We start from the raw sequence: 27,619 nt of genomic DNA on the forward strand, positions 1-27,619 counted from the left end.
TAACCAACAATGGATAATACACTAGAAATACCAATATGACCATTAGATAGTATATTATAGTTCTAGCCCATTTAGCGCGCGCTCTGTCTCTCTTACCTGTCATCGTATATCGCTAACCCACTTGACCAAAATAATATTTCGTAATGCCGATAAAACATATTTCTGCTCTTACGGTCTTACTAAAAAACGTGGTGAAAATTGTATTCAATTGATAAACGCCCGTGTATGTGAAAACCTTACTAATTGAAACGAAAACGTTCGTGTATTCACTTCAATAGTTCGTAATAATAATGCCAAATTAACTTCGCTCTTTTTGATAAGTTGAAACTATACTTTTAATAATATGACATTATCAATGGTTTATTGACGAAAAATAACCCAAATAATCGTATATTGATTAATGTCAATTGGTCATTAGAATAGAAATTATTATTAAAAACATGATTTAAATTACAAATGCGAAATTAACAAAGTCATGTGCGCGGAAACCGACGTGCATGGCGCAGGCGTAAAAGTAGCGCGTGCGCATAAGTCTGAAAAATGCAATGTTGCGAGACATTTTTTAATAGTAATAATTCTAAATAAAATGTGTACAGTCTTTGTACAATGTTTAACACAAACACCGTTTAGCGGTTGTAAAGTGATTTTTTATTAGTTTGGCCTGGAGAATAAAGAAAACTAGTTGCGCCTTCTTTAAAATGGAAACAAATGTGCCATTGACTTAGCTACTTTTGGTTCTAGACCATTTAGCACTCGATCTGTCTCTCTTTAACTTGCCTGAAATTGAATGTAACCATCCCTTCTGAATTTCGTAATTATAGTGATACACAAAAATGGATTGTGAGAATGGAATTCATTCCAAGATATTGAGACTCTGAAACAGGTGTAATGGCGTACAGACTAGACAGGTATTATAAAATATTCAAAGATATGTATTTTAGAACATATCTCTACAGAATTGATTAAAATTTCAGTTTATTGTCGTAATATACTATTGGAGAAGAAACAATAAACTTCAGGAAGTTGTACACTTACAGTGCTCCGTAATACACCTTTTTAAATTAGATTATTTTAAAAATTTGCTCCATAAGGCTCGATAATAATTTCAAGAAAAGCAAAAAAAATCTGGCATCGTGAAATTGACCAAAGCAAGAATTTTCATGAAACAGTATTATTTCCATCGTGGGCTACGGAGATTCTAAATTTGATAAAAATAAGAAAAAACCTTCTTGAGCAAGAAAAACATCTAAAAATATTTAATATAAATAATTCCCTGCGAGCGAATAACACATAAGTTAATCAATTATATTTTTCCCTATAAATGTTTTTTGAACGCATGTATATAAATATCTACTTGTTTTACGGATGATATTATGTACCTTTGTTTGTTATATATTGTTTTCATTTTGCATTGTATATATAGACATGAGAATGTATATTAAATGATTTCATTGCCTTTGGGAAAATATTAATGAGATTAATGCATTATAACTATAAAGTTTTAAGACAGAAGTCAACAACCAGATTAGAATATTTCATCAGTGTGTTGTTTCCAGGGAACAGTTTCACTCCCAAGGGACGCAAGCCATTTGTTTCAGCGGGTAATGGATTTATATTTCAAGAAGCAGTATGGCCTAGTTACGCTCCGTAGGGGTTTGGAAGAAAACGGAAAAAAATTAATCAATCCAACGATGATTTAAAACAAAAAATCTTTATGCTTCGTGTTAAATTAATGTAGGGAATACTACAACTGATGAAAGGGGGATTTATAAAAGGGAAGAGATTGGTTGGAAATCTGAGGGCGATTTCACCACGAAATATACTGCTTTAACAATTTAGAGCAGTTTTTCTATTCTGACTTGTGAACTCTCACAAGGTTGATACTAAGAACTAAGATACTAGTATCTTCCAATTCTATAAAAAGGTATAACATTCCATAATTAGGTTGCCAAGCGGGGTTCTTGGACAGTGCCAAAAAAACTTATTCCTGAAGTTTTTTGTCCATTTTCTACAGTCGCTATATACGGCATTGTGTTTTTGCATCATTTTTAAGTACTCGTATCAAGGTCACAAGCTGAGCAGTAATACATTTTAGTTGCCTATGGTTAAATGATAAATGCAGTACAAAATCTGTCTGTTCTCAACACACATAGATATAAATCTAATCTATTCATATTATTCAAAAGAAAAACCAAATAAAAATAAATGGTAAGAAAGTTCTTCAGACATCCTGAGGTTATAAATTTCCTGAATAAATTTGACCATAACAATCCATGCATCATAGTACATGGGAAAATCAAACGAAGACAAAACGATGGTTGTAAATATGATATTTTATTTTATTACCAATCCAATTTTCGATGAAACAAACCTCGCTAAATGAGTGGAACTGAATGACTCAATCGCGTTTAATTTTATTGCTTCTGCCCGCATTTCATTGTTAACATAGATTCATTTCCTTTATAAGATCATAACATTCGCTACCAAGAATCATAATTGTTGGTACAATCTTATCCGTGTTCCGAATTCCAATTCCATTGATCGCATCCTGTGGCGGCTTATCGTTTCTGGCAGACGCCCTCTCGCGACGACGTCCGTCGGCAAACTGCGGGAGCGGGGAGCGTCGCGACGCTCCCGGGCGCTGCATTCCTAAGACGTGCACTTTCTTGATATACCATCATTACGTTATGTAGATACAGCATTTCGATAGAGTATAAACGCCGAACTTACTACAGACATTAGTACCATCACATTGTAACGCCAAATTGGTCCAGTGCATGCACCGTGAATTGGATTGTTCGAACAGACACGAAACAGACTTTCTATCGAATACAATAAATTCCCAATTCGAAGAAAAATCACGCTGTAAACAATAATCTTTAAGATTTGATTTACTCTTGCTAAGGTTTTTTGAAATTCCATTTCAACTAATCACGTTTTACAAAAATCGTTGTTTTAACAAGGCGCTTTTCTCGATATAAAGTTATTACACTCCATGACTGTCAGTTACTATGTTCATGGCTAAATGCTATTTGATTTTCAATATTCAACTTTTAGGATAAAAAATAACAATTTTTTTCCAAAACAAGAGTTATCTCAAGACAGCCGCTTGCATACGAAAATTCGCATGTGAAATGCAATGCACTCAAAAAACAAATATTGCCATGAATATTTACATCTACACCCTTCAGACATGTCTCACATTCCTTATTTAACTGTCTTAATTTATATATAAATCAACTATAATTATATAACATTAATAATTATGGATTATCAATCATATTCTGAATAAATTTAATATGTAAACTTCACCTGCCATAACACAGCGACATGCCTCGCATGGCGGGTGAATACCAACAAATGTATCTACTGTAGATTATTTTTTCCATAAAACAAAAAATAAAAATGTCATGAAAAATAAAAAGTAAGGGAGGTAATACGTAATTTAAAGAAGTGTAAAACAAATAAACGATTTTTTTGTTAACCAACTTATATAGCTACTGTGTGTAATGTCTGAATTAAACACCAAAAAAAGTCAAATAACCAAAAGAATGAACAAAAATAAATAGAAAATAGATTGTTGATTATTTTACGATTATTAAGCTCCAAAAGCATTCAGTGTATTAAGCATTGAATAGAAATCATCGGTATTAGTGTCTAAATTTCAACAAAGATACAAAGAAAGACATAATTTCACGAAATTCCTACAAAATATGACACATTGTAAATATAGTAATTATCGTGTAGAGGATATATCAATTGGCATTTCGTTTCAAGATAAAATGTTTCGACCAGTTGGAGTCTGTAGCTGTAGTACTGCGAACAAGTAATGGCGAATCGGCGCCGGCGTCGCGCATGCGCCCCTCGACCAGGACGTCCCGACGTCTTTATAAATATGACTGAAACAGCCAACATCGGCTAGTGCAAGCTTTAGTCGCGATCTGAAAGGTTGTTTCAGCAAACTGATTAGCTCACACCAATCTCGTATTGATAAAACGTGCATTATACGAATCGTAAAACATATATCAGCGCATCTTCCCGGAGGGTTGGATTCTGTTTATTTGTGAAAAAAATTACGATTCTGACATAAGATAAACAAACTGACAGTGAACATTGACATTTGTGATTTTTTTAAATACTTTAGTGATGAATAATTGTGTTGGTTAACAAGTTTTATTGAATTGCATTTTGGAGACCATTTCTACTGTTCACTGGACCTTAAATAATTGGTAAGCCTAATTCAATAAACGTCTAAACATTTCAAATAACCTCTCATTCATGATTTCTGACATTTGACGAATGTTTGCATGGAAACTGATTCATGAATGACATTGTCAAACATTCTCAGATTCAGGACTTCATCATCTGAAGGTATCATGTTTTTCTTCCTGAAGATTTCCTGTCTGTCTCAGTGAGATGAATCACTGGTCGGAATTTGATAAAATAACATTGGCCAACCACCAACTTAAGATTTCTCAACGATGTAATTCGATTTGGTTTTTTGACTGATTAGCCTATAAATCTAACAGACGTATTTATCCAAATACTAATAAATATCATAACATCTAATTTTCCATTTTTTTCCATTAATTAATTTTAATTAGCTATTATGCATTTATGTTATTATCTTATAAAAACTGTATCAAGTTTAAATTATTCAATGTTAGTTAAGCTACATATCAAAAGGATAGGAAAACTGCCTATCTTCAATAATGAGCTCTTTGTTATAATTCCCTTTTATTTGATATAACTTTTTTTTTATTTTCAAAGTCTATTTCACCTGGCAACAAGGTATAGTTCTAATGTTATTCTTACTCGTACGCTAGGATACTATTATAAAAGCTTTCTGCTTGTTTGTAAGCTCATTATTTATTACTTTATGTTTTAACCTTATTTCGTTGTTAAGCAAGACAACTTATAAAAAAAATTTTCAAGGTTTTATTAATTGACATAATGGGATAAAAATCATTATTTGTCTCTTGTTAATAATTATGAAATATGTAGTTTATCTGATGGATTTGATGTTGAGTTTTTGCGATTTATTGCAAATATGTTTGCCAATTGAATACCAATGGAAGATTGTACAGCTATTTTTTTAAATACAGACTACATTTCCGGGTTACGAACAACCTGACAATATTTGAAAATCTCCTACTACAACAGTTATAGGGAAGTCTTGCTTGTGTCGTGATGGAGGACTTAGCCAGCCGAGGAATTGAACGCACGACGCCTGGTTGGGAGGCAAATGTGATGCCAACTCAGCCACTGACCGGTCACTGTGTTTCCTGGGGTAAAGTGAGCTAACTTCGGGAGGTAATTCTACATGATGGTATTTAATTGAGTGTTTTAAAAATTCTCTATAAATCGATATTTCCACTTATTTAATACCTTTCATAGTACATTCACAACTCAATAACTTGTTGGATCAAAAAACGGTAATTTCTACAGATTAAAAAAAATAACGAAAGATTTGGCTTAGTAATTTAATTATTCAGCAAAGTTCAATGTTTACCTTAAAATCTTTACAATAGTTTTCTTGGTATATATATATAGAGTTTCCGGGGAAAAAGTGCGCTAATTTCGGGGGGTGATTCTACGTGATGGTAAAAGTAAAAAATGTTAAATAAGTTTTTTTTAAATTCAAACCTTTTTTTTCCTTGGAAGAATATTTATTTTCCAGTACAAACATTCGAATTTTTTACCTAAAAACCACCTTCAAGGGTTGGAATTTCGAAAAAATTTATCTTCCTATCTCTCCCGAAGTCAGCTCACTTTACCTCCGGAAGTATTTATGAATAATCATATTTGTTTGATCTCTATACAATATTGATGATCAAATAAAATAAAAATATTTATGAATTTCAAAATCGTCATTCAAGATTTGTTTTAAAAAAAATTGTTCCATAATTAAAGTCGTTAAACCTTCAACTGATAAACACTTAACCTAAGAATATAGACATAGTACATCGTAGAAATAACTCATCATCTGAACCTTCTTCAAAATGTCGTTCAAATTCTGCCAAAACGCGATGGAAAGATTTACTACTTGTTATATAACCCTGAATTTCTTCGCAATTTGTTTAGTACGTGAAACACTTCAATAATATATCGAACGAATAAAATTAATATCAATCAACACGAACAGCACTCAAATTATGTGAGACAATTAGTAAAATTGAGAAACCTTGTTCGTATAAAATTTAAAAAAACTATTAACTTTAACTTGGCCCAATAAATATCGACTTTATCGTTTGAAGCTTTTTTCCTGACACTACAAAAACAAAAAATAAAGAATCAACATACCTGTGACGATAAATAATTTAGGCGTAAATCATGATTTTCGGCGCCGACGGGCGACGGGACGCTCGGTCCTGGGGCGTCGCATTCCGGTCCGCGTTTATTAGCCAGAGTTTCAGAGGACCATCCGTCTCTCCCTTTCCCCCCTTCCTAGTGTCCTGTGACACTCGCAGCAGGCCCGCTGATAATGCACAGCCGCATACCTGTGCTGGGCCGGGCTGGAGCAAAAGGAAAGTCTCGTTTGTAGACGAGACGAATGCATTCCTCAAAAGCGTATTTGTATACGGGCTAATCTTGGTAACGTCCTCGCTGAGATGAAATAAAAGGAGATTTCGACCAGGTAGAAAAGTTTCTCATAAAATACTTCTGTATCTCAGTAGCTACCTACAGTACATAATATATATTTTTTTGTGTTCGCACTTTAACGTAGTTGTACATAATTAAGGTAATGAAAGAGTAACAACTTTAGCTTGCCAATATTTTTCAAATCAAGAATATAACCATTTAATTTTTTCCTTGTAATTAGTTTCCCATTTGGATGCACGAGAATAATCTCTTCATCTATTGCCTCGTGAATGAAGAATTTGAGCTTTCTCCAACTTTCTTTTTATTGTATCTTTCAACACTATTATTAAGCACGGGTTTTGTGTGCCCCGGTGTGAGAATAGAGAAATGAGCTTTTGTCAGGCACAAAAAGATAACAGTTACGCCGCTACAGACTTCTGGCGCTCGTTAATTAAGCCCAGTGCTACGGAAGCTTCCTGTTATTGGATTCCTGAGCTGTCTTTTTATAAACGCACCTGTTTACGCAACTAATAATATCCATTTAGGATTCGGTATGGTTTGATAATATTATGTTAGACTGTCCAACATCTTCGTAATATGTGTTGCCCTCGTAAACATCATAATCCCCCAAGATTTTTTTCTTCAAATTCACAATAGAAATCCAATTATGTTTCTTACTACGCTTCAAAATTTCATTATCCAACTGCTTTTGTAAGGTTTTACGATGCTTCTTTGAAATGCATGCTTAATCTGTTGAAATTGGCTGCACTGTTTTAACATGCATTCTCGATTGGTTTGAATGATGGGTCTCATAAATTCGTGATTACAAATTGCACATTAAAGGAATTACTCGGTCTAAATGACATCCAACTTGACAGGTCATCGCTATATGTCCACTCTAACAAATCCGCGCAAATGTTTCCCGAGGTCAGGAAGATGCGTCGGAGTTTGCGCGACTTAATGTGTAGAATGAATTATTAACATTACGATATGGAATATCTTTGTAACAAACAAGCTGAAATCTGCTGAAAATAATCTGAAGTATCTCGTCTGACAACAACAAGAAGTCTATAAAATACTTCAAACGATCAAAATCTTGAATAACATAATAACTATAAAATCGTGCATCTCTGAAACGTGAATAAATATTTTCGTTTATAAAATGGAATATCAAAAATCAATAAACCTATTCAACATAAATGATTCATAGTTTGTTGATAGAAGCAGTTCGTTAAACTGTTAGATATTTAGCTCAATGGCAGGTCAAACTGAATCAGAAAGTAATGGTTTCTAACATGGGATGAATAACACATTTAACGAGATGTTTGCTTACAAAAACGGGTAAAACTTTTCAGATGCAAAATAAAAAACTCTTGAACTTCCTGAAAACAGATTTCAACTATTAATTCTTCTTCGGGAACCCTTTCGTATTGTCTAAACTCATATATTCACCCTGTAGACTTCAGCCCGATAACTTGTACCAGTCATTTGGGTTTCTAAGCAATTAGGAGCGACGTTTTCTCTATTATGACTTCAATCTATATTTTCCTGGAATCAATATATTGATTTCTCATCATTTTGTGATCAAGGTCATAAGCGATTGTTGTCATTTTGATTACCTAAACTATTTACCATCTGGAATTCACGTACGCAAAATTTAAACATATCAAACACATTTGATAGACTTACTTAGATAGATTTGCTTGGCTGTATTCTATGCCGTGCACAAAATTTCACTAAATATTATGAATAGTGTGTGTAAGAACTATTTATTATTATGAAACAATGTTGTGCATCCCAACTATTGGTTGGATAGGCCGTAAGTTAGAGTGGCGTCGCTATGACAGAGTGCGCGTCACGACGGCGACGCTGGTAAATGAATGAAATATCCCCACATGTCCGGATGGTGACAAATTCACGGAATACAAGATATTGAAGAGCAAATAAAACTTTAAATAACATTATAAGGCGACACGATATTCGCGGCAGAATTAATCTGAATGGCGCCAACACAGTTTTTTCTTTGTATGAAAATAGGCTTTTAGTACTTGAAACGACGGACAAACCAGATTTGTCGAATAAATTTTAATTTAAAACCAGCGAAACTTTTATTTTTAAATTTATTTCACATGTCTTCACTGGTCACTCAGCCATCTTACCACCCAACCCCTCACATTGACCCTGACCATCCAATTCCTACTGATTTTCTTGGTTTTTATTTGAAAAAAAATCTAACATTATAACGGAGACCAAAATCTCATTAACATTTTTATTCCAAATAATGTCAGGAATCACTTGTTTAAGTACCTACCTTAACACCTTGTATTTCTTTCTCTCTTTCTTTATCATTTTTTTCTTCGATTATCGTATTTTCCTCGTCTCAAATGTTACCAAGATATTCGTCCTTTATTTTTTTACGTCTATTAGGTGCAATTACGCAATTTCGCCCATGGCTCGTGAGCCATTCCCAATCAGCAAGTAAGTTAATAAATACTTGAACATTGATAAAAAGGCCGGAATACATTATTATAATCGAAATTGATTTCATACACTGTATTTTTCACTTTTGTCTGCTTAGTTATTTATTTGTTGGTTGGGAACGGTTCACATCTCTGGACGAAGATAATCATTGAAAAACCTCTACATTTTATTTATTGTGAATTCTATTACAAAAATGTGAATTTTATTAAAATCAATTAAAAGCTAATTTTTCGTTCAAGTTTCTCTTATTGGAGGATAGGCCTATAAATAGTCCCAGCACACACCTACGTGATTTAAAAAACAAAAAAATAAGATGAAAATATTTTACTGATATACTGATACAATCCACAAATAGCTAGCTGTCGTTTCAGCTACTAAGAATTCTATTACAGAATTTCATTATGTTGTTTCCATTAAGCGAGGTTTCACAAACAAAACTATAAGAATTCTTTTGTTCTGCCATACACTATTATTGATTTTTAAAATTCATAATGATTCACAAGCCAAAATAAAATGTCGAGTCCGGGCAGGAAAAGTAGGCAGAACTGGATTATTTATTTGGTCGTAACCAAATACAACCTCGGACTATTTCAAACAGTTAAGAGTCATGTCCATGAAAAACTCCTTCGAAAAATGTGCACTTCCAATTCAATTGAAAAATGTTTTTTTTTTTATATTTACAAATTCTTATACAAGAGTTTTAGGAATCACCTCATTAAAAATAAAATGCAACAGATGTAGTACAAATCATTTATCTGCCCACGTACATTCTCATCACTCCAGAAATAATCATTAGGTTTCCATTATTTGTCAGAAGATGTATTCTTAGATCTCCTGCTATTTTCGTAAAATCAACTACGAACGATCACTTGAGTCTGATTTGTTTATTAAGCAGACCTGCCTATTTTAAGCTCCTGGTTTAAAATTAGTTTAGATAGTAAACTCATTTCTATTTAGGTGTTATTACATTCCCAATGACATAATAAATTCCAATGATTTCACAAAACTTGTATTATTTTTATTATAAAATAAATATTTTATTATTTTGAATAATATGCTGCAACGGAAAACAGTCATTGCAAATTATTATACTCCAGTCTATTTGGAATAAATTCATTCCGATAAGGACATTAACATAAAAGCATTTTATATTCAAATATAAATTATAATTAACGTATTTAATGGCACATAAATATAAGATAAATTATTGAAGATAGAACAGCAAAAAGAGAACATTTAAAATGACATTAACACGTAATAATACAAATCCATTGATGTGTTTGTGTTCGTGTATCTATGTCAAAATTAAGATCTGGATCATTTGCGAAATACTTTGGTTTTTCAGTGGAATAGAAAACTGAATCCTCTTCTATTTGTTAGTGGCATGTTTAGACTTTGTAGTGACGATAAGATCTATAACATGACAACTGATTCATGTGATTGACTAAAGTAGCACACGATTATTGGATCGTACACGTGGATAATAAATAAAAGATCTGATCCTTGTATGTATTGTGAATGTCAACCACCGCCATAGAATCAACATTGCCAGACTGTCACTTAGGCGACATTTTCAGGAGTGTTCTGTCACCAGGCGGAGCACCAGGAGCTCATGCCAAAACAGGTTCAGTCGTATTATTCCAGATATAATTAATGGCATTCCTGATTCCATATTTCATACTTCCAGCCAAACAAACACTCCTTTCTTGAGACAACGCAGTGGGGAATGCGATAAATCTGTATAATAACTCGTGGTGTTCCTTTTTATGAATGTACACTTGAGATCTTCATTTTATAAAGAAAACTGTTTTTTTATAATGATATTTTAATCAATTTTCAGCAACTCAATTTCAATAAACTGACATATTTCCACGGTATGAAGATTTGTTGTTAATAATATTAAGAAAGTAAACTGTACGGGGTGGTTTGATATCACGAAAGGTGTTAAACAAGGCTGCGTAATGTCACCGTGGTTATTCAATCTATACATGGATAATTGTATGCAAGAATTGAAAGAGGTGGGATTGGGCGCGAATTTGAGTAATCTTAAAGTATGTTGCCTGTTGTATGCTGATGATGCGGTGCTGATTGCTAATAGTATGGATGATCTGCAGTCTCTCGTGTCTAGGATGAACGAAGTATGCGTGAAGAATGAGTTAATGATGAATGTAAGTAAGTCTAAAGTAATGGTGTTTGAAAGAGAAAGTACGAAAACAGTGTGCAATATAGCTGTGAATGAGGAATACTTGGAGCAGGTGGATGAATTTGTGTATTTAGGAAGCATGTTTACGAGAGATGGGAAGGCTGACAGAGATATTGAAAGAAGAGTAAATGCAGGTAACTCCATTAATGGAGGACTGAACGCAGTTGGCGCTAACAAAAAATTGTCCAAAGAAGCGAAGTTAGCAGTCCACAATGGAGTGCTGGTACCTACCCTGATGTATGGAAGTGAGGCATGGAACTGGCAAAGAAAGAATGAAAGTAGATTGAATGCTGTTGAAATGAGATCCCTGAGGCGTATGTGTGGTAAAACCATGTATGATCGTGTGAGGAATGTGGATATCCGCAAAGAGTGCAAGACTGATGTAAGCGTAATTAGTAAGATCAAGAAAGGGACGCTTAGATGGTTTGGGCATGTAGAGCGAATGAGCGAAGAAAGGAGTGTAAGGAGAATATACGATGCAAATGTGAATGGTAGCAGAAGTCGGGGACGCCCGAGGAAGACATGGCACGACCAAGTGAATCAGATACTTGAGTCGGGCCATGTCAAGAGTGAGAACAATAGAAGAGTATGTATGAGACGATGTATGAATGTGAATGAGGCAAGGAGTGTGTGCCAAGACCGAGTTGTTTGGCGGTCTGTCCTCTCTGCCTACCCCTGCGGGGAAACGGCGTGATGGTTAGTTAGTTAGTTAGTTAGTTAAGTAAACTGTATTTTAAGTTAATATTTTAGACTAAGAACATCGACAGTTTTGCTGTTTCCAACAAAGAGATTTTTGCTTTACAGATAAGGTAATGCTCCTTAGCATTCATAAAATAGAAAGTTGCTTAACAAACATGAGTAAAGTTAACGATTTGTAAAATTATCAAAATTATAAAATATGTATTTAAAAAAACAATTATCACTATTCTTTCGGTAATATTATAAAAGCAAATAAATACTTCAGTATTTTGGGGAATTTAAATACGAGCAAAAGGAATGAAACGCCATTTGCTGAATGTATCCTTAAGCCGCCTCCCGGTGGCGCCCCGCCACGTGTTATACGAGCATTGAAGCTTTTATGATAATGCCAACTGTACTCGATCTGCTTGACCGGCCTTCAACCGGTCCCAACTACTCACAAAGCTGAAAAATAACATATCTCGGCGACAAGCGTCTTTAAAAGCTGCCTGAATGCGAAAATGCACTCAAGTGCAAATAAATGGAACGATGACTCGTATGGACAAAAAACACACGCGTGTAAACGAGACACTGCAAAAACAGATACCTGGAAATTATCGCTGTTTGTTAATAGAACTAACAAACAATCATTTTAAAACCAAATATACATTTAATATTATGCGCTCTGAACCAATGAACGTGTTGTTCCAACTTTATACGTAAATAATGTAGATTATAAATACATGATTGGAAAAGATTATATTATTGTTTTTTTTACAGATGATGAAGACTGAAGAAAAGAATACAAATATTCCCCGCGTGCGGATAGCGGTACTAGGAAACATCAATGTCGGAAAATCAGGTAAATATCCCCCTATTTACAATGTTTTATTGTTTTACATTGTCTTGTATATATCCAATATTAAAAACATATGTATTTCTAATAATATCAATATTTCTAAAACTAGCTTCAAATAGTAGGTTCTTAGGACAAAGCGTAACTTTAACCTAATGATAAAGTGCCTCCATAGTTAGGCACTGAAGGAGTGCTTTCATAATCTTTATTTCCTTCCGGTGCTTATTCAGATAAAATAACTTTGGCAATCAGAAATCTGGGGCGGTTCAATTATGGCGTCTGTTAAACCCACTTGCTCAGCGGAGGTTGAAAAGGACACAACTTTAGAATAATTTTACAATAATCGTTTGAATTTATACATTTTAATTAGACAATAAAAAGACGTTGCTAATTTCGCGAAATAATAAATATCTACAAGTATTTTCTAAGACAAAATTACACCCTATTTAACAATGTATTAAAATCAACATATTTGCCGCACCGTTTTTTTAGTATACATTTCATTAAAATTAAAATACCCCTTAGTTTTTTTGTCAGTACTAATAAATGTTTTTTTTCAGCCTTAACAGTCCGATATTTGACAAGACGGTTCATAGGAGAATACAGATCAAATACTGGTAAGTTTTTCTACTAAATATTTTTACTACTACAATTTTATGAAAGGAGCCAAAATCAGTTATAATTATCACCTGTCTACCTGCAATAATCTAAGTCTCGAGCACATCAGATAATTGGTAACCAATCAAGGCACGAGCTTAGTTGTGATTAGAGCTTTGTGAGATTTATTTTCACTTTACTCTGCCAAAGTTTGTAGTTGTGAACTTGTTATGTTTTGAATTTTGTTTTCAATTTAGAGTTAGACAAAACAAAAAATAATTGGGAAATTTAACGACTATTTTACATATGCGTATCGATACAAACAATTAATCATGGGAAGTGTTATTTGTACAAGCAAAATAATTTAATCCACTAGTAAATCTTTGTTTAGATTAATAATTCATAGTTAATATTTTATTTATTGATATAAATTTAGGTCATATCGATCAATGTAATATTTAATTATTAAAGAAGAAAATAATACTAATAAATATTTACAAAAAACATGAAACAGAACAAGACACAGAAAATAAAACAGGTTCGATTCCCAGTTGCGACCTTTATTTATTTTATGTATCTTCGTCTGCTTCATGTATCATCAAATTTGCATTATCTTCTTCTTCGATGATTTAATTTATTATTGATAATATACCTGTGGTTTTAAAATACGACTTTACGAGGTCAGTCATGCATTTTTACATCTCATAATAAGTTGCCTTGCCAACAATCTAATCTGAAATAAAGAAAAGACATCAAAGTACGACTCGTAAAAGTTTGTTTAGTCGAAAACGTGTTAAGGTCTGAATATTCAGCTGAAGAAAAAATAATACCATTTGATTAACGGTTGGCAGGGCTACCTTTGTTTTTGTATGGAAAACTGTTTATTTTCCTGAAGCCAAGGTTATATGCCCGCCATCTGTTTAATGTTACTCATTCAATTCAGCGGCGAGTCCGGATCTAACCAATTCATAGAGTGAAATAATATACAAAGACACACAACATCCTTCGTCTTATGATTTCATCCCTCGGGTATTTCTGCTTGCTTGGCTTACTAAAAAAATTCCAACGTTAATTTGAATTCCTGTCTTTTACTACGTACGGTCGTGAGATCAAAGTGCCAGGGACGTTAATTATATGTTTGACACAGAAAAGCTTTGATTAGTTCATGGAAATCATAATGATATCAAGTCTTTAACTCGTCAAAAAATCAAGGGCTCAAATGATAATATGATGTGGAATTTTCATGGTAATTAAACGCAAATGTCTCGCAAAGCGTGCGACCTTCGAGGGCTGTATAATTTTTAAAACTTTGTTAAGTAATTATCGGTAAATGAAATACTCTAAACGGTACACGTGTTAACGCATCATAATATTTCAATGTAATACGTTATGGCAATACAAATAACTTCAGGAAATAAAACGCAGTAAATCGTTGTGCGAAATTTGTTGGGACGAACGGAAATGCTGTTTTTACAGAAGTAAAATTTGCTGAAAAACAAACACTAAATTAAGTAAATGTATTTATTTTTTGCATTGCAGATGTTTTTTTTATTTCTCTGGTTCTTTACAGCGTTATTTGCTTCATCAAGAAAATTTACGAATACAATTAAGACGGCAGTTGACCGAATTTGGCTGAATTATTTTTTACATAATATTAAATTTGGTTGGCCTACGTGCGCACTATTCAAGAAAGAAATAATTTAACGCTAAGAAAGGTCCCGTTTTAAACCAGGTGAGATAGAACAAAATAAATTTGTTTGTTCAATTAATCACATTCGAACCGGTTTTATTATTTAAAATACTGCTGTCAACTACATTATACAATTTCTTTAGCGCATATTTAAGTGATAATATATAAGCGATTCTTAAATGAAAATTTAAATATATTTATCTAAAGACACTGTCCAATTTGCATTTAGTTCAAGTTGAATCTTGTGATCATACATAAAGATAGCAGCCAATAAAAATGTGCGATGAGAAAATTAAGATAATGTTGGTAGTTCTTATTCGAAGTACGATACAATTAAATATGACCGAAGGAGTTAGGGTCCCATTAGCTTAGTCCGTAGAGCCTAGATTGTTTAAAAATCTCCAAAATATTGGCGTCGATAATTAAATATTACAAATTGAGGTTTTACTCTTTAGGTTTTTCCAAAAATAAAATAAAACCAGATAATATATGAGTTGTTGATAACTGAGTTTAGTGCGAAGAAGCCTGGATGTGATTTAATAAGATAAAACTGAGACGCCACTTCCTGAATTGACAATATCAATATTATTGTGCTCATAATCAGTGGCGGCTCGTGACTTTTGGGTTACTAGAGTGCTAATATTACTAAAAATGGCTTAATTGATGTTGTTGTAGCTGAAAACGATTTTTTTTTTTTTTTAGAAAAATTGATTTTCTGTATGAAGATTTTCAGGAATTCCGTGCGGCGCACGGCTATACTGAAATTTCCTGAAAATCTTCATACAAAAAATCGATTTTCGAAAAAAAATAAAAAATCATTTTCAGCTATAACAACATCAGAAATGCCATTTTTTATAATATTAGCACTCTAGTACACCCAAAAGTCACGAGCCGCCACTGCTCATAATCCAACGAAATCGATCTCGATGTTGATATTAAAAGTTTTGTGCTTGTGAGGCACAACAATGCTCTCATGTTGAAGTTTACTCAAGCAATTAGTCATCCAACTTGTGGAGTAAGTCGTCATTCTCCACATTATTGACATTCTTCCACGCTTTAGTGTTTTTCTGAAAATTTCCTCAAACGAAATTTAATAGCTTTTTCCACAAAAGACATTGCCAACTCGATTATCTGATGATAAATCCAACAGATGTACTTGACCTTAGTGATGGTAACCCTCAAATGTGTTGGGACTAGGTACCTTCTACAAATACATAACCAATATCTCGTGCATTTCGTGGGCGAGCAAAACGAATGGCGCCAAAAAGAAATCGATACTTGTGTTCCAATTTTTGAGATTGAACATTTCTCACTTCCTGCTTGTCACATTGGAATTTTTAACTTTCCTCTAACAAATGTAAAAGATTTGTTCGTTATTGAACTTGCGTGTCACGCTTAAAATTTTGTCCCTGGAGGATAAGGGAATACAAATAAAAGTTGAAGCTTCCTAGTCGGAAATAGACTTGAAATAAAAGATACATAGAATCCGTAACAACTGATTCTATGTATCTTTGATTCTATTGATCTTAATAATTATTCAATACAAAAAGTTTTTCTTCCTCATCCTTGGGTATAAACTATTTAGTTTTTCATTCTTTAAAGGAAGAGGTAAGAGGCAGAAAAGTTTGCTATCATCTAATTAACGATTTCAAGGCCTTAAATTAATTAATTAGACATTTACAAAGACGCGTATAAATACAATCTGACTCGTGTCAAGCGATGAATCACAATTTACGTAATAAGCCCTTCGACCCAAGGCCGCAAAAGTCATAAAATCGAATACAAGAAACGCGCAAACATTCGACATTCGACAATGTTTCCATTAAAACTTTTAATATTTAAAACGCTAACTTTACTATCCGCGAAATCAGCGTATGATGTTGACAATGATATCGCATTTGAAGTCAGCCGCCATGACGTCGAATTCTCAAACCAACGTCACGTAAATATGCTTCAGATCGTGCCATTTCCGGATAAGCACCAGAGTAACTAGCTTTATACAATTATTGTCAGTCTGTCGGCTGTCGGCTGTCATCTGCCTTGGCCGACGATGGTGGCAGTGAGTGCAGATTCTAATTGTCGCTATTCCCGTAACGCGAGTGCATCGGATGCATCAGATGCCTAATGCGGGGAAATAATGCGATATTGGAAAACTGCAAGCCACGTCACGTTTGCGACCCGTATCAACACCAAATATAGACATTTCAAATGCAGTTTCTGCCAGCGCGACAAACTATATTAAGAGTTTTAAATATGTACAGTTCCAATTAGTGAATCTTCTTAAAAACACATTAATATATTTAGATTTTAAATACATAGGTACATATTAGATTTTTTCGTACCTTTAACATTAACCTAAAAATAAACATAGTTAAGTTATGTTTTTGCAAACCTACCTAGGTTTTCACAGTACACTGAAATATTTCAACAAAAACATCAATCATCTAAAAACTAAAATAATATTTAACTTTCCTTTGATTATTATCCTATCAAATATTATACTGAACTGTGAACTTTGGTTTATAATGTTAAGTCGGTAAAATATTGAATTATCTTTTATCAGGTTCATGAAGAGAAGAAATGGAAAGCGATAATGCCCATTTGAAGGGAATATCTTCGCCTACGCGTTTTGAAGTTGAGAATATTAATAAATATTTTAAAAAGCTTGAAGTAACAGTGTGAAATGGAAGAAGCGATGTGGGTAGTTGAATACACCACAAGTTCTGTAGACAGTTTTAATTAATCTAATGGGAACACAGACAACTAGAGTTAGGATGATCTTTTAAGTATTTTTACACGATGTATTCTGTTGACAATCTAGTACTTTCAAATGCTTTGCGAATAGAAACAACAAAGTTCTACATATTGTGTAAAGCAAGCAGAATAGTTTTCTACTGCCAATCTAGCTAGCACTTTCAAATGCTTTGCGAATAGAAACAACAAAGTTCTACGTACTGTGTAAAGCAAGTAGAATAGTATTCTGCTGCCAATCTAGCTAGCACTTTCAAAAGCTTTGCGGACAGAAACAATGAAGTTCTAAATATTGTGTAAAGCAAGTAGAACGGTATTCTGCTGACAATCTGGCACATTCAAATGCTTTGCGGATAGAAACAATTAAGTTCTACATACTATGTAAGGCAAGTAGAACGGAATTCTGCTGACAATTTGTCATTTTCAAATGCTTTGCGGATACAAACAATGAAGTTCTACATACTATGTAAGGCAAGTAGAACGGTATTCTGCTGACAATCTGGCACTTTCAAATGATTTGCGGATTGAAACGATGAAGTTCTACATACTATGTAAGGCAAGTAGAACAAATGACAAACCTGAACATTATTATTCACAAAGAAATTATCTAAATATGTACGTGTTTTTTTTAATTGATACAATAATTACGTATTTTCAAATATTATATGATATTTTTTGGAACAATGTAGATAGAGTTGTTTACGTGTGCTTGTGTAAAACATCCCGAAGTATGACGCTTAGGTAACGTTTCGGGTGCAATATGGAAATACACAACAGATAGATTGGACGATCCACTAAGATCCCGTTCAACACATCCCATTGACGTCATCGTCTTCTGGTCAGACAGTGTCACCAGTATAATGCCGCTTCCGTTTGTTTTTTGCTTTTACAATATTTTATTATTTTGGACTCAACTAGTATGACTGCCAGCAGCACCGGTTTCTAAAGCAGCGCTTCCGAAAATGTGTAAATAGCTAAAATAAATTTAAATTAAATGGAAAGGTTAAATAATAAACCTTGGAAAAGTACAACTCTCGTGAAAAAATTGTTTTCATTACTTTATTAATAATTTTGCCTTCCAATTTTCCTCTTTTAAAAACTTACTTTAAAAAAATAGCATCATACTTATGAAAAACTTGACCAGATTTATAGTTAACACCAATAACCATGTACAATGTGACCTTAGAACGGGGTACCCAAGTGAGATCATATTCTTTTCAACAGTTGTAAAAATATATATATATATTTTTTTTAATTAATAAAATTAAAAGGTTTGAAGTAGATTATTGCCCAGGTATGTGAAACATTGACTTTTTAAAATTATTTATTTAATTATTGTTTCATACAACCTCTTTCTATTGAAAACTTTTCAATCTCGGTCAATCAATAAAAAAAGTGCTTACGATCAAAATATCTTCTTCAGAGCTCCCTTTACTCGAGGCATTGTTTAAATCAAATCTATTTGAAGTTTATACCATCGGTCATAAAACATTAAAGTTTACAAGCCACATCTGGACAGTCACTTGTCTACGGCTCATTGCTTGGCTTTCTACAAGAATCCTCTTCCTACGCGACATTGAAAATAAACCGGGGAATGCTCTCGTGCGAATCTTGCATACTCACCCGACACACTCTTCTAACCAACTTCTATGGTCACAAACAGAGGGGAAAAGTACTGATTTATTTCTAATTTTCTGACCAATCTGTGTGATATTCTCAAGTAAACACTTCTGAAAACGTGATTAAACGTTGGCTTGAAAAATGAACAGAAAATTCTTAGAATTGAAATGTGTGCAAGCCCTGCATGGTTAAAAGTACGCAACGTGCTTCAGAGAGATCCTACGTCATTTTATTGTTTTTTTGGTAAGATGTTTTGTTTAGAAAACTTGGAGTTATAATAGAAACATGTACATAAGTTTGAAAAATTACGTACGCAGTTTGAAGGAGACGATGCTTTTTAATTTATTTGTCGTTCAGTACTACGATCTCGAGTAAGTTACGATGCAGTAAGATTTTTCAGGCAGAACAATCAGTCTTCCAATTGTATTAATTGTAATCTATTTTCATCGCAGTCAAGCACGTTTTCGGTGAACACTTTAAGTGCAAACGGATTACAAATCTCGAAGTTTATACCTGAAGTTGAAATTGGCACAAAGCTGAGTGAATTTATAAACTTGAAAGTACAATCCACTCTGTACGTGGCGCTTGAATAATCGGATCTTTCAGTGCGTCGGTACTACCAATGCCAAATAATGGTCGAGGCACAAAGTGAAAGCTACGTGACCCAGAATGTTAGTGTGACAGTTTGTATGACAGAGCATATAATATAGTAAGAAGTGTGGGTTCCGACAAGTAATGCTTACCTATGTTACTATTTCAGAAACACAAAACTTTCAACAGCTAAATTTTAAAAATAGGTATCCCAAACATCGCATTGAGTAGCTGAAAACCGAGAGTTCGAGAGCTTTTATCTTAAGATTTGAATAGTGAGGTGTAAAATAATAAGAAAAATACCGATTTACAAGAAATAAAATCTCTGGTGTGTCCTTCGGGGCCCTTTTCATCTTCGGGGACGCTGTTCGAAGGATCTTTTTAAGGAAATTAAGAATTCGAAGTTCTGGGAAGGAAAAGGTTATGAGGGGTGGGTGGGAATCTGGCGGTCAGCGTGTATGAATCCATCCCTTCCACTGTGATGAAAGGCCATGGGTCGAAAGAGTACAGTCGAAGACATTAAAAAGTGTCTCCCTAAGCCGGCCTCAACCAATCCCACCCGTCATGCTGATGTTGGGCAGATTCATTCGCCGCCAAGACCTGGACCCGGGCACCCCTGCTAAGTCACCAAACGTAGCGAACCCCTTGGGGCGACTTATGGTCGATGTATTGGTTATATTATAAATGGGCAGCCTTACCCATACACGTCTTCCAAATTGGGAATTAATTTACATTTAAAGAATAATTTGTCTCAGCGAAAATTTGACAAGTTAGTTGGTTTTAAAAACATTACATACAAAACGATATCTCCACACTTTCACAGGGCAACCATAACGACGGAAAGTAACACAATAGACCTTATACCTTTTTGTTTTCTCGATAAATTTTTTATGACAAAATAAAAAAAAAATTATGCATAATATTCAAGTGTTTCGTACGAATCCACAACAATGGCTTTGTTTACTTGTAACAGCACCAAAACCAACGACACGAGTTTGAAGTTCACGACGCACATAGGGCTTTACACGTTTTGTATGGGCTTACAACATCTGAATTCATGTCAAATAAACGATATTTTATTTCAAGATAAAAAATTTCATCGGACTGTTCGTCTAAAGCTCGAAAGATTGTGTGTCTCAAAAACTGATTCGCGATTTCTGAAAAATCTTTGCTGAATCGGGACCTTATTTCTCCGAAGCAACGCACTTATTTGTAAGTTAAAATTAATATTTTCTATACTATTACAGTAAAACAAATAATAAATTAAGAGGTTAAAAGATAATCAAGTCATGCAACTTGTATTTACCGTTGCGCTCATTATTTTCGTGCTTATTCATTAGACGGTTTCGCGGAAATGTTTATAAACTGAACAAGAATTTAAAAGGTTTGCTAATGTAAATAGAACCACCTTCTACATTTTTGTGCTTAAAATATGTGTGATTCATTATCGCAATGAATCTGTTTACACACACATAAAGCTTACGTCGTATTAAAGCCTTGCCAAGCTAGAAACATCATATTTAAAGATTTTCTTGATTGTGAAATCAATATTGCCTTAAGGTCCGCTCTAAATTTTCCACAAACGATCTTGATCGTGAAAATAAAATAAATGCAACAATAGTTTTAAGGTAGCAAAATTTCTCAACGGCAATAGTGAATCATCAGACGTCAATAAAGTTTGCACTCAATCATACCCATACCTCATAAGTTCACTCACAGCAGTAATCATTATGTAGCGAGTGCATTGCCGCGACCTACTTTACTCGATGTTGCTTCGAGTTTCCACTATCAAATTATAACTTTGAAACCAATTTGCAAAATAGGGGTTGAAAATAATAAACTAATGCGATTTATAGGCCACATATTTGCACTGGTTACCTGTCATGCAATTATAATTTCCATTTAGACATTTTTTAAACGGTTTTTGAAAATCATATTTTGTAAAACCAATTATTATTTTTATTTGTTTGAATTTATTCAACCTACTTCTCCAGCTAACCAAGCAGGTTTACTACTTAAGTTACAAAGGCAGGCATACCAGGCGCGTGCACACTGCAAAGTATGCACAGTGCACAAGTGCACAGTACACACAGTTAAGCAGACGGCACGCCCACGGCACGACACGCACACGGCAGTCGAGCAAAGCCTAGCAATAACACTAGTAGCAATCTTTCTGTGCCGAATGTGTCACAGTTTCCCGCTTGTTGGTCCTAGTGTGCGAGTGTGCGAGCTGGGAAATGGGTCGTGTAGTACATCGGGGGTAATTGTGAACACCTGCTGAAACGCATTATTAACTTCTCAACTAAATTGAACTTTTAATGAGAATCAAGCTATCTGGTTAGATGTAAGATTAAGCAATCAAACGATCGCACTTTTATTGCAGCTATCAATTATCCACGTCGGCCAAATATTTCAGAAGATTTTGGCATCCATTTTGCTGTCTATGAGCACCTTTTTAATGGTAATTACAACATTTTGCAAGAACGCGTGAAATGATTGTAAGGTCTAAGAAAACCATTGAACTATCGGTATTTTTTCTGTACGTCACGATAGCATATCCCATGAACGGTCGGTGTCTGAGTTGCAATCGCGTTTGGGTCCCACCCAGGCGTAGTGTGTTCAATTTCCCAGATGGCTAAGTCCACAACATTTTCCGCTTACTGTGGTGGTAGTAGGAGATTTTCAAACATTGTCATGTTATTAGTAACCCGGTAATTTTTGTCTTTCATTTTTTAAATTAAAAATATAATAACATTCATTTGTTTGATTACAGCAGATATTCCTTTGTTTGTAAAATAAATAATTGAGTTTTTTAATAACCTATAACCAACAATGCGCTGTTTATTTGAATTATTTTGCCAGCTAGAAATTTTAATTTAATATTTTTTAATTATGTAAATACATATCAAAAATCTTTGGACAACTTCCAATCAAATGAGCCGGAATGCTAGAAAGTAGTCAAAGCAGTGTAAAAATATACTGAAATTTCACAAACATTTACTTGTGACTGCGTATTAAAATATTTAAGTAATTATATATCTAGGTAGCTGAAAATATATAGAAGAATCACAAGGTACACACTGCCATATTGCCACTGCGTATTTTATTTTGCCGCTCCGAAGTTAAATTAAAGTGGACAAGCTTTTATTCAATATTTCCAATTAGGAATTCTACTTGAATAAATATAAGATATAAAAGATAAAATATCTCAAATATAATAAGCAGTAATTGTTGATTGAAGTACTAGTACATATTGAATTATTTGGCGGGTCGAGAAATAAGCCGACGTAGCTCAGTGGTCCAGAGCGTCTGACCGGACATCAGAAGGCGCGGGTTCAATTCTCGTCGGCAGCATTTATTTTAACTCGGGAGATATTTTCAATAAAATAATAGAACGATATCAAACAACATGGCCATCATAATAATATAACGATAACAAACAACATGGCCGTCATAATAATATAACGATATCAAACAACATGACCATCATAATAATATAACGATATCAAATAACATGACCATCATAGTAATATAACGATAACAAACAACATGGCCATCATAATAATATAACGATAGCAAACAACTTGACCATCATAATAATATAACGATAACAAACAACATGGCCATCATAATAATATAACGATAACAAACAACATGGCCATCATAATAATATAACGATAACAAACAACTTGGCCATCATAATAATTTCAAGACAAGATGATACATGAACCGAACATTTACAAATCGGAATATGTATTGAGCCGTTTGGGAGCATTGAGTTTGGGAAGAGGGATCGGTTATTTGTTTGGCACTTTGCCTGGCCTAGGCAAGCCCAACACAAAGAATGGCTGCGAAAATCGGCGACACATGTGTTAGCAGACAGATAGACTTGCCCTCTCGGACTACGTTCAATCTGTTGGCATCTCCTGCATCCAATCTCCGGGATATACTAATTCCGACACAATACACCTTCATTTACTTGATTACAAATATTAAAACGTAAAACAAAAACTTTTTTTTTAATAATAACTTAATGTACAAAAGGTATAAGTTTGTGTTAATGATTCGGAATAATTTGAGCTAATAATATCCTCGCTTACAAGGTCACAAATTTGAAGCTTGTCGATCTACCGAGTAAAGAGTGATACCGTTCAACAAATGAAAACAAAATCTTGAATTAAAGTACAAATTTCTAAGGAAGTGGGAGGAAATTGTTTTCATTTCATGGAACCAAAATGTAGGCCAAAGCGCCAGCCCTTACAAATAAACATCGAACACTCAACCTTGTAAAGGTTCGATAGCATCGTAAACATACACCAGTTAATCATTTGTGTAGAGATTTCTATTAAAACAGTTTACCACAAGCTTAATCCTTTGGTTTCGTTTAAGTTGTACTCGTAAAGTTTCAGTTTGACATTTACAATCTGTAATACACCGTATATTAAATGCTTATCATTTTCAGAGTTATCTATGTAATTTTCTTACAATTGCCAACACAAAACAAACAGGCTTTATCATTTTACTGAAAATTAAATAATATTGTGTGGGCGCATTTTGAATGAGTTACTCCTTCGTACTCATCTATCAATATATATTCAATTTAGATTTTGCAAACTGACCTTTAATGGTAAGCGATAAGGTTTCCGGGAAAAGATGCCTTTGAATATTTAGTTTATATTACTTGTTTCTAACAAATAATATATAATAATACAATCTAACAGTATAAGATTTTTGCGCAATTTAATAATGTATTAAAGTTGGTATATTTTATAGCATTTCTTAGATCTTTAATTAAACGTGGATTATAACTAAAATATAAAAATTTTCGTATTTTTTATTAACACAAGCACATGGCATTTATTAAATGCGGCAGTTCATGTGGATTACTTTCGAATAAGGATTTAGAAAGGCTGCTTGCGTGGGATTGTGCACAAGCACAAGATTTAATATAAATCTAAAAACAATAACCATAATTGAGCACTTTAAAAGAATACCGTGGAATTAATAACGCCCATAAATAGAGGAACAAGCTACAAAATCAACAGATTATCATATATTGGCAACTGTTTATGATGAAGCTGTGAAACCCACGAGATGATTGATGCTAATATAATGATGCATTCAATTAACTTTTACCTTCGCAAAATGGATCGAAGATTTCGTTACAGAGGGACCTTGGCACCATAACGCATAACGCATGAATGGGAGCTACCGTTTAAGACAACATAATATACAAGATGTGAGATGTCAATATTCCTTTGCAATCATTACTTTAGCGAAACAGCTGTAAAAATACTTCGTTCCTGAAAAATGTTTAATAAACCGAACAAGAACGAAAAACGAAGAACAAACAATAAAAAATAATGTATTTTTTTATTCTTGCCGTGACCCATTTTCAAAATGTCCTAATAAGTCCAAAACAATTGTCACAATGTATATGAAAAAATATGGTCCTAATAAATTGTTTACACATCAAGGTCGATTTTTTTATTCTTATTCAATTAGCAACATCCACACAATATTGTTCACGTCATTTTTCAATCATATTTTATATCAAAATTGGCAGAAGATATCATGTAACACTTCAAAGGGACAAAAACAAAAATCTCAGACAATCGAGCGAAGTGCCTGAAATCGAGCTACTTGATATCCGGAACTCCTGAAAAATAATATATGGTAGCATCTTGATTCTTCACAATACTTCTACCAGTAAATGCTGTATTGTTTTGCCATCGCGTTGAAAAGGGGTCCGGGTACTTACTTCATCTCGTTGAGAGAAGCATTTCACAATGTTGATATTTTGAACAAGTGCCCAGTAGTTTCGTGATACGTGTGAACTCAAATCATGACTGGCGCCTAGCTTTGCTGTACCCATCAAGCTCAAAGCTTTCTGAAATAGCGATACACAAAAGCTCCTTTGGTAAAAAGGTGAAAATCCTTACATACCTTTTTTCTTTTGCACAGATCGACTGATTTTTATTTGCTTTGTTCTTTTTGGAGCTTTTCATAAAATTGACTTGATCGGGATGGCCTGGCGCCGAAAATGTAAATTCGATTCCTAGCAATAAGAGTATAATTCGGAAAAGCTTTCATAGACGAAATAAAAAGAGAAATTTCTTGAATGATTTGCATAATTTATGCGTTCGTAATATATATTTACCACCATCTCTAACATCAATGAAGGCATAATTTTTTACTGTACAGGATATTACATTTCGTTGTATACCTCGTGGCGTCGGGTTTATGTCATAATATTTTATCAAGTTGTTTTCTTCTGACAGGATTGTCCCGCTCTGTAGATATCGATTAGAGGCTGGGATACCTAAATAACGAGTGCTGATGCAATCACATTCCTTGTTGCGGGCATCATATGGTTGAGAGTCGTGACCTCTGTTAATTACTGCTAAAAGCTTTTTCTCTAGAACTGTTCGATTTGTTTATGATTTTAAAATGTTGTCCATAGATATATCCTCACTTTAGTCTGCCGGAACCTAATTACTCACCTCATCATAAACTCTTTACTCTGACAACGACTCATAAATTCATATTTCTAAAAGAACAAACAGAATTCCTAACGATTTTTCAGCGTGAGACTTTTGCGAACGAAGAGATAGTTTCTGATGATATTTTTGTTCCAGTGTGGATATATTTCATTTATTTTTCATATTAAAAATAAAAACGCATTCCGCCGAGTCTGCAAATGGAGTTTCCGCATTTTTCTGCCGTCCGACGCAGTCAACGATCTTTTCTCTTTTCTATGGCGCCCATGTTGATAAAAAACAATAAATCAGATAAACCTCGACATTAACAGCGAATCATTTGCAGCGCTATGCACCACTTCGAAAGCACTAATTTGCAGCTCTTGAGTAAACTAACTTTAGGCAGAAGTATTACCACTTTTTATATAGTGTCCGGAAAATTGAGCAATAGCGTAAAGGGTTTTCTTGTTCTCTGATGAAGCGGATGTTTTTACTATGCCGTTTGTTTTGAAAACAATAAGTAGAATACATTTATTTTGATTCGTATTGGAGAATTTCTAAACATGTGTTTATTCGTTGCATCAGTCTTAATGATTTGGGCCGTAAAAACTAAAAAATATGTGTTGAGCCAAATGATTCGGATTCTTGTTTTCCTTTAATATTGTCCACATTTTTTACTAAAACAGCCTTGAAAACGATAAAATATGTGTGATATAATGTAAAAAAAAAACATTATATAACCCAGCTGAGAAAATAAAGTTTAACGATTCGACCACTATACGCCTCTCTATATTTAGAATTAATAAAATACATTTAGGTAGGATCCTATCATGTGGGTGTCCCTTTAGAAAACTTATTCCCTTCGGGGAGTCGGTACCTACCTAAAATTACCATTTAATACTATCTCGCTACATGGCAGTTAATTCACATGCTGGGTGGATTCGAACAGTTTTCAGATTTGAAATATTCTATCCCAGAAAAACATTTTCTAGGAAAGATGCTAATCGTTAAACGGTTAGTGAATGGAAGCACGTGGAAATGAATGCGGTAATCGCGGCGGCTAGAAAGTATAAACATTCTGGATGACATTG

General features: G+C 33.8%; 1 protein-coding gene across 1 annotated transcript in view; it reads left to right on the plus strand.

The window, feature by feature from the left end:
• Positions 1–3,942: 3,942 nt before the first annotated feature.
• LOC149424589 (ras-related and estrogen-regulated growth inhibitor-like protein A) overlaps positions 3,943–27,619 on the plus strand; it is a 40,037-nt gene continuing 16,360 nt past the window's right edge. Inside the window, exons 1-3 of the mRNA XM_089631429.1 lie at positions 3,943–4,229; positions 12,725–12,806; positions 13,361–13,417. Coding sequence (XP_089487555.1) covers positions 12,725–12,806; positions 13,361–13,417 — 139 coding nt within the window. The 5' untranslated portion in view covers positions 3,943–4,229. The remainder of the gene's footprint in view (positions 4,230–12,724; positions 12,807–13,360; positions 13,418–27,619) is intronic.

The sequence above is a fragment of the Hesperophylax consimilis genome, chromosome 4 (genome assembly GCF_061612785.1).
Source record: "Hesperophylax consimilis isolate HC1 chromosome 4, BYU_Hcon_1.0, whole genome shotgun sequence".
NCBI lineage: Eukaryota > Metazoa > Arthropoda > Insecta > Trichoptera > Limnephilidae > Hesperophylax > Hesperophylax consimilis.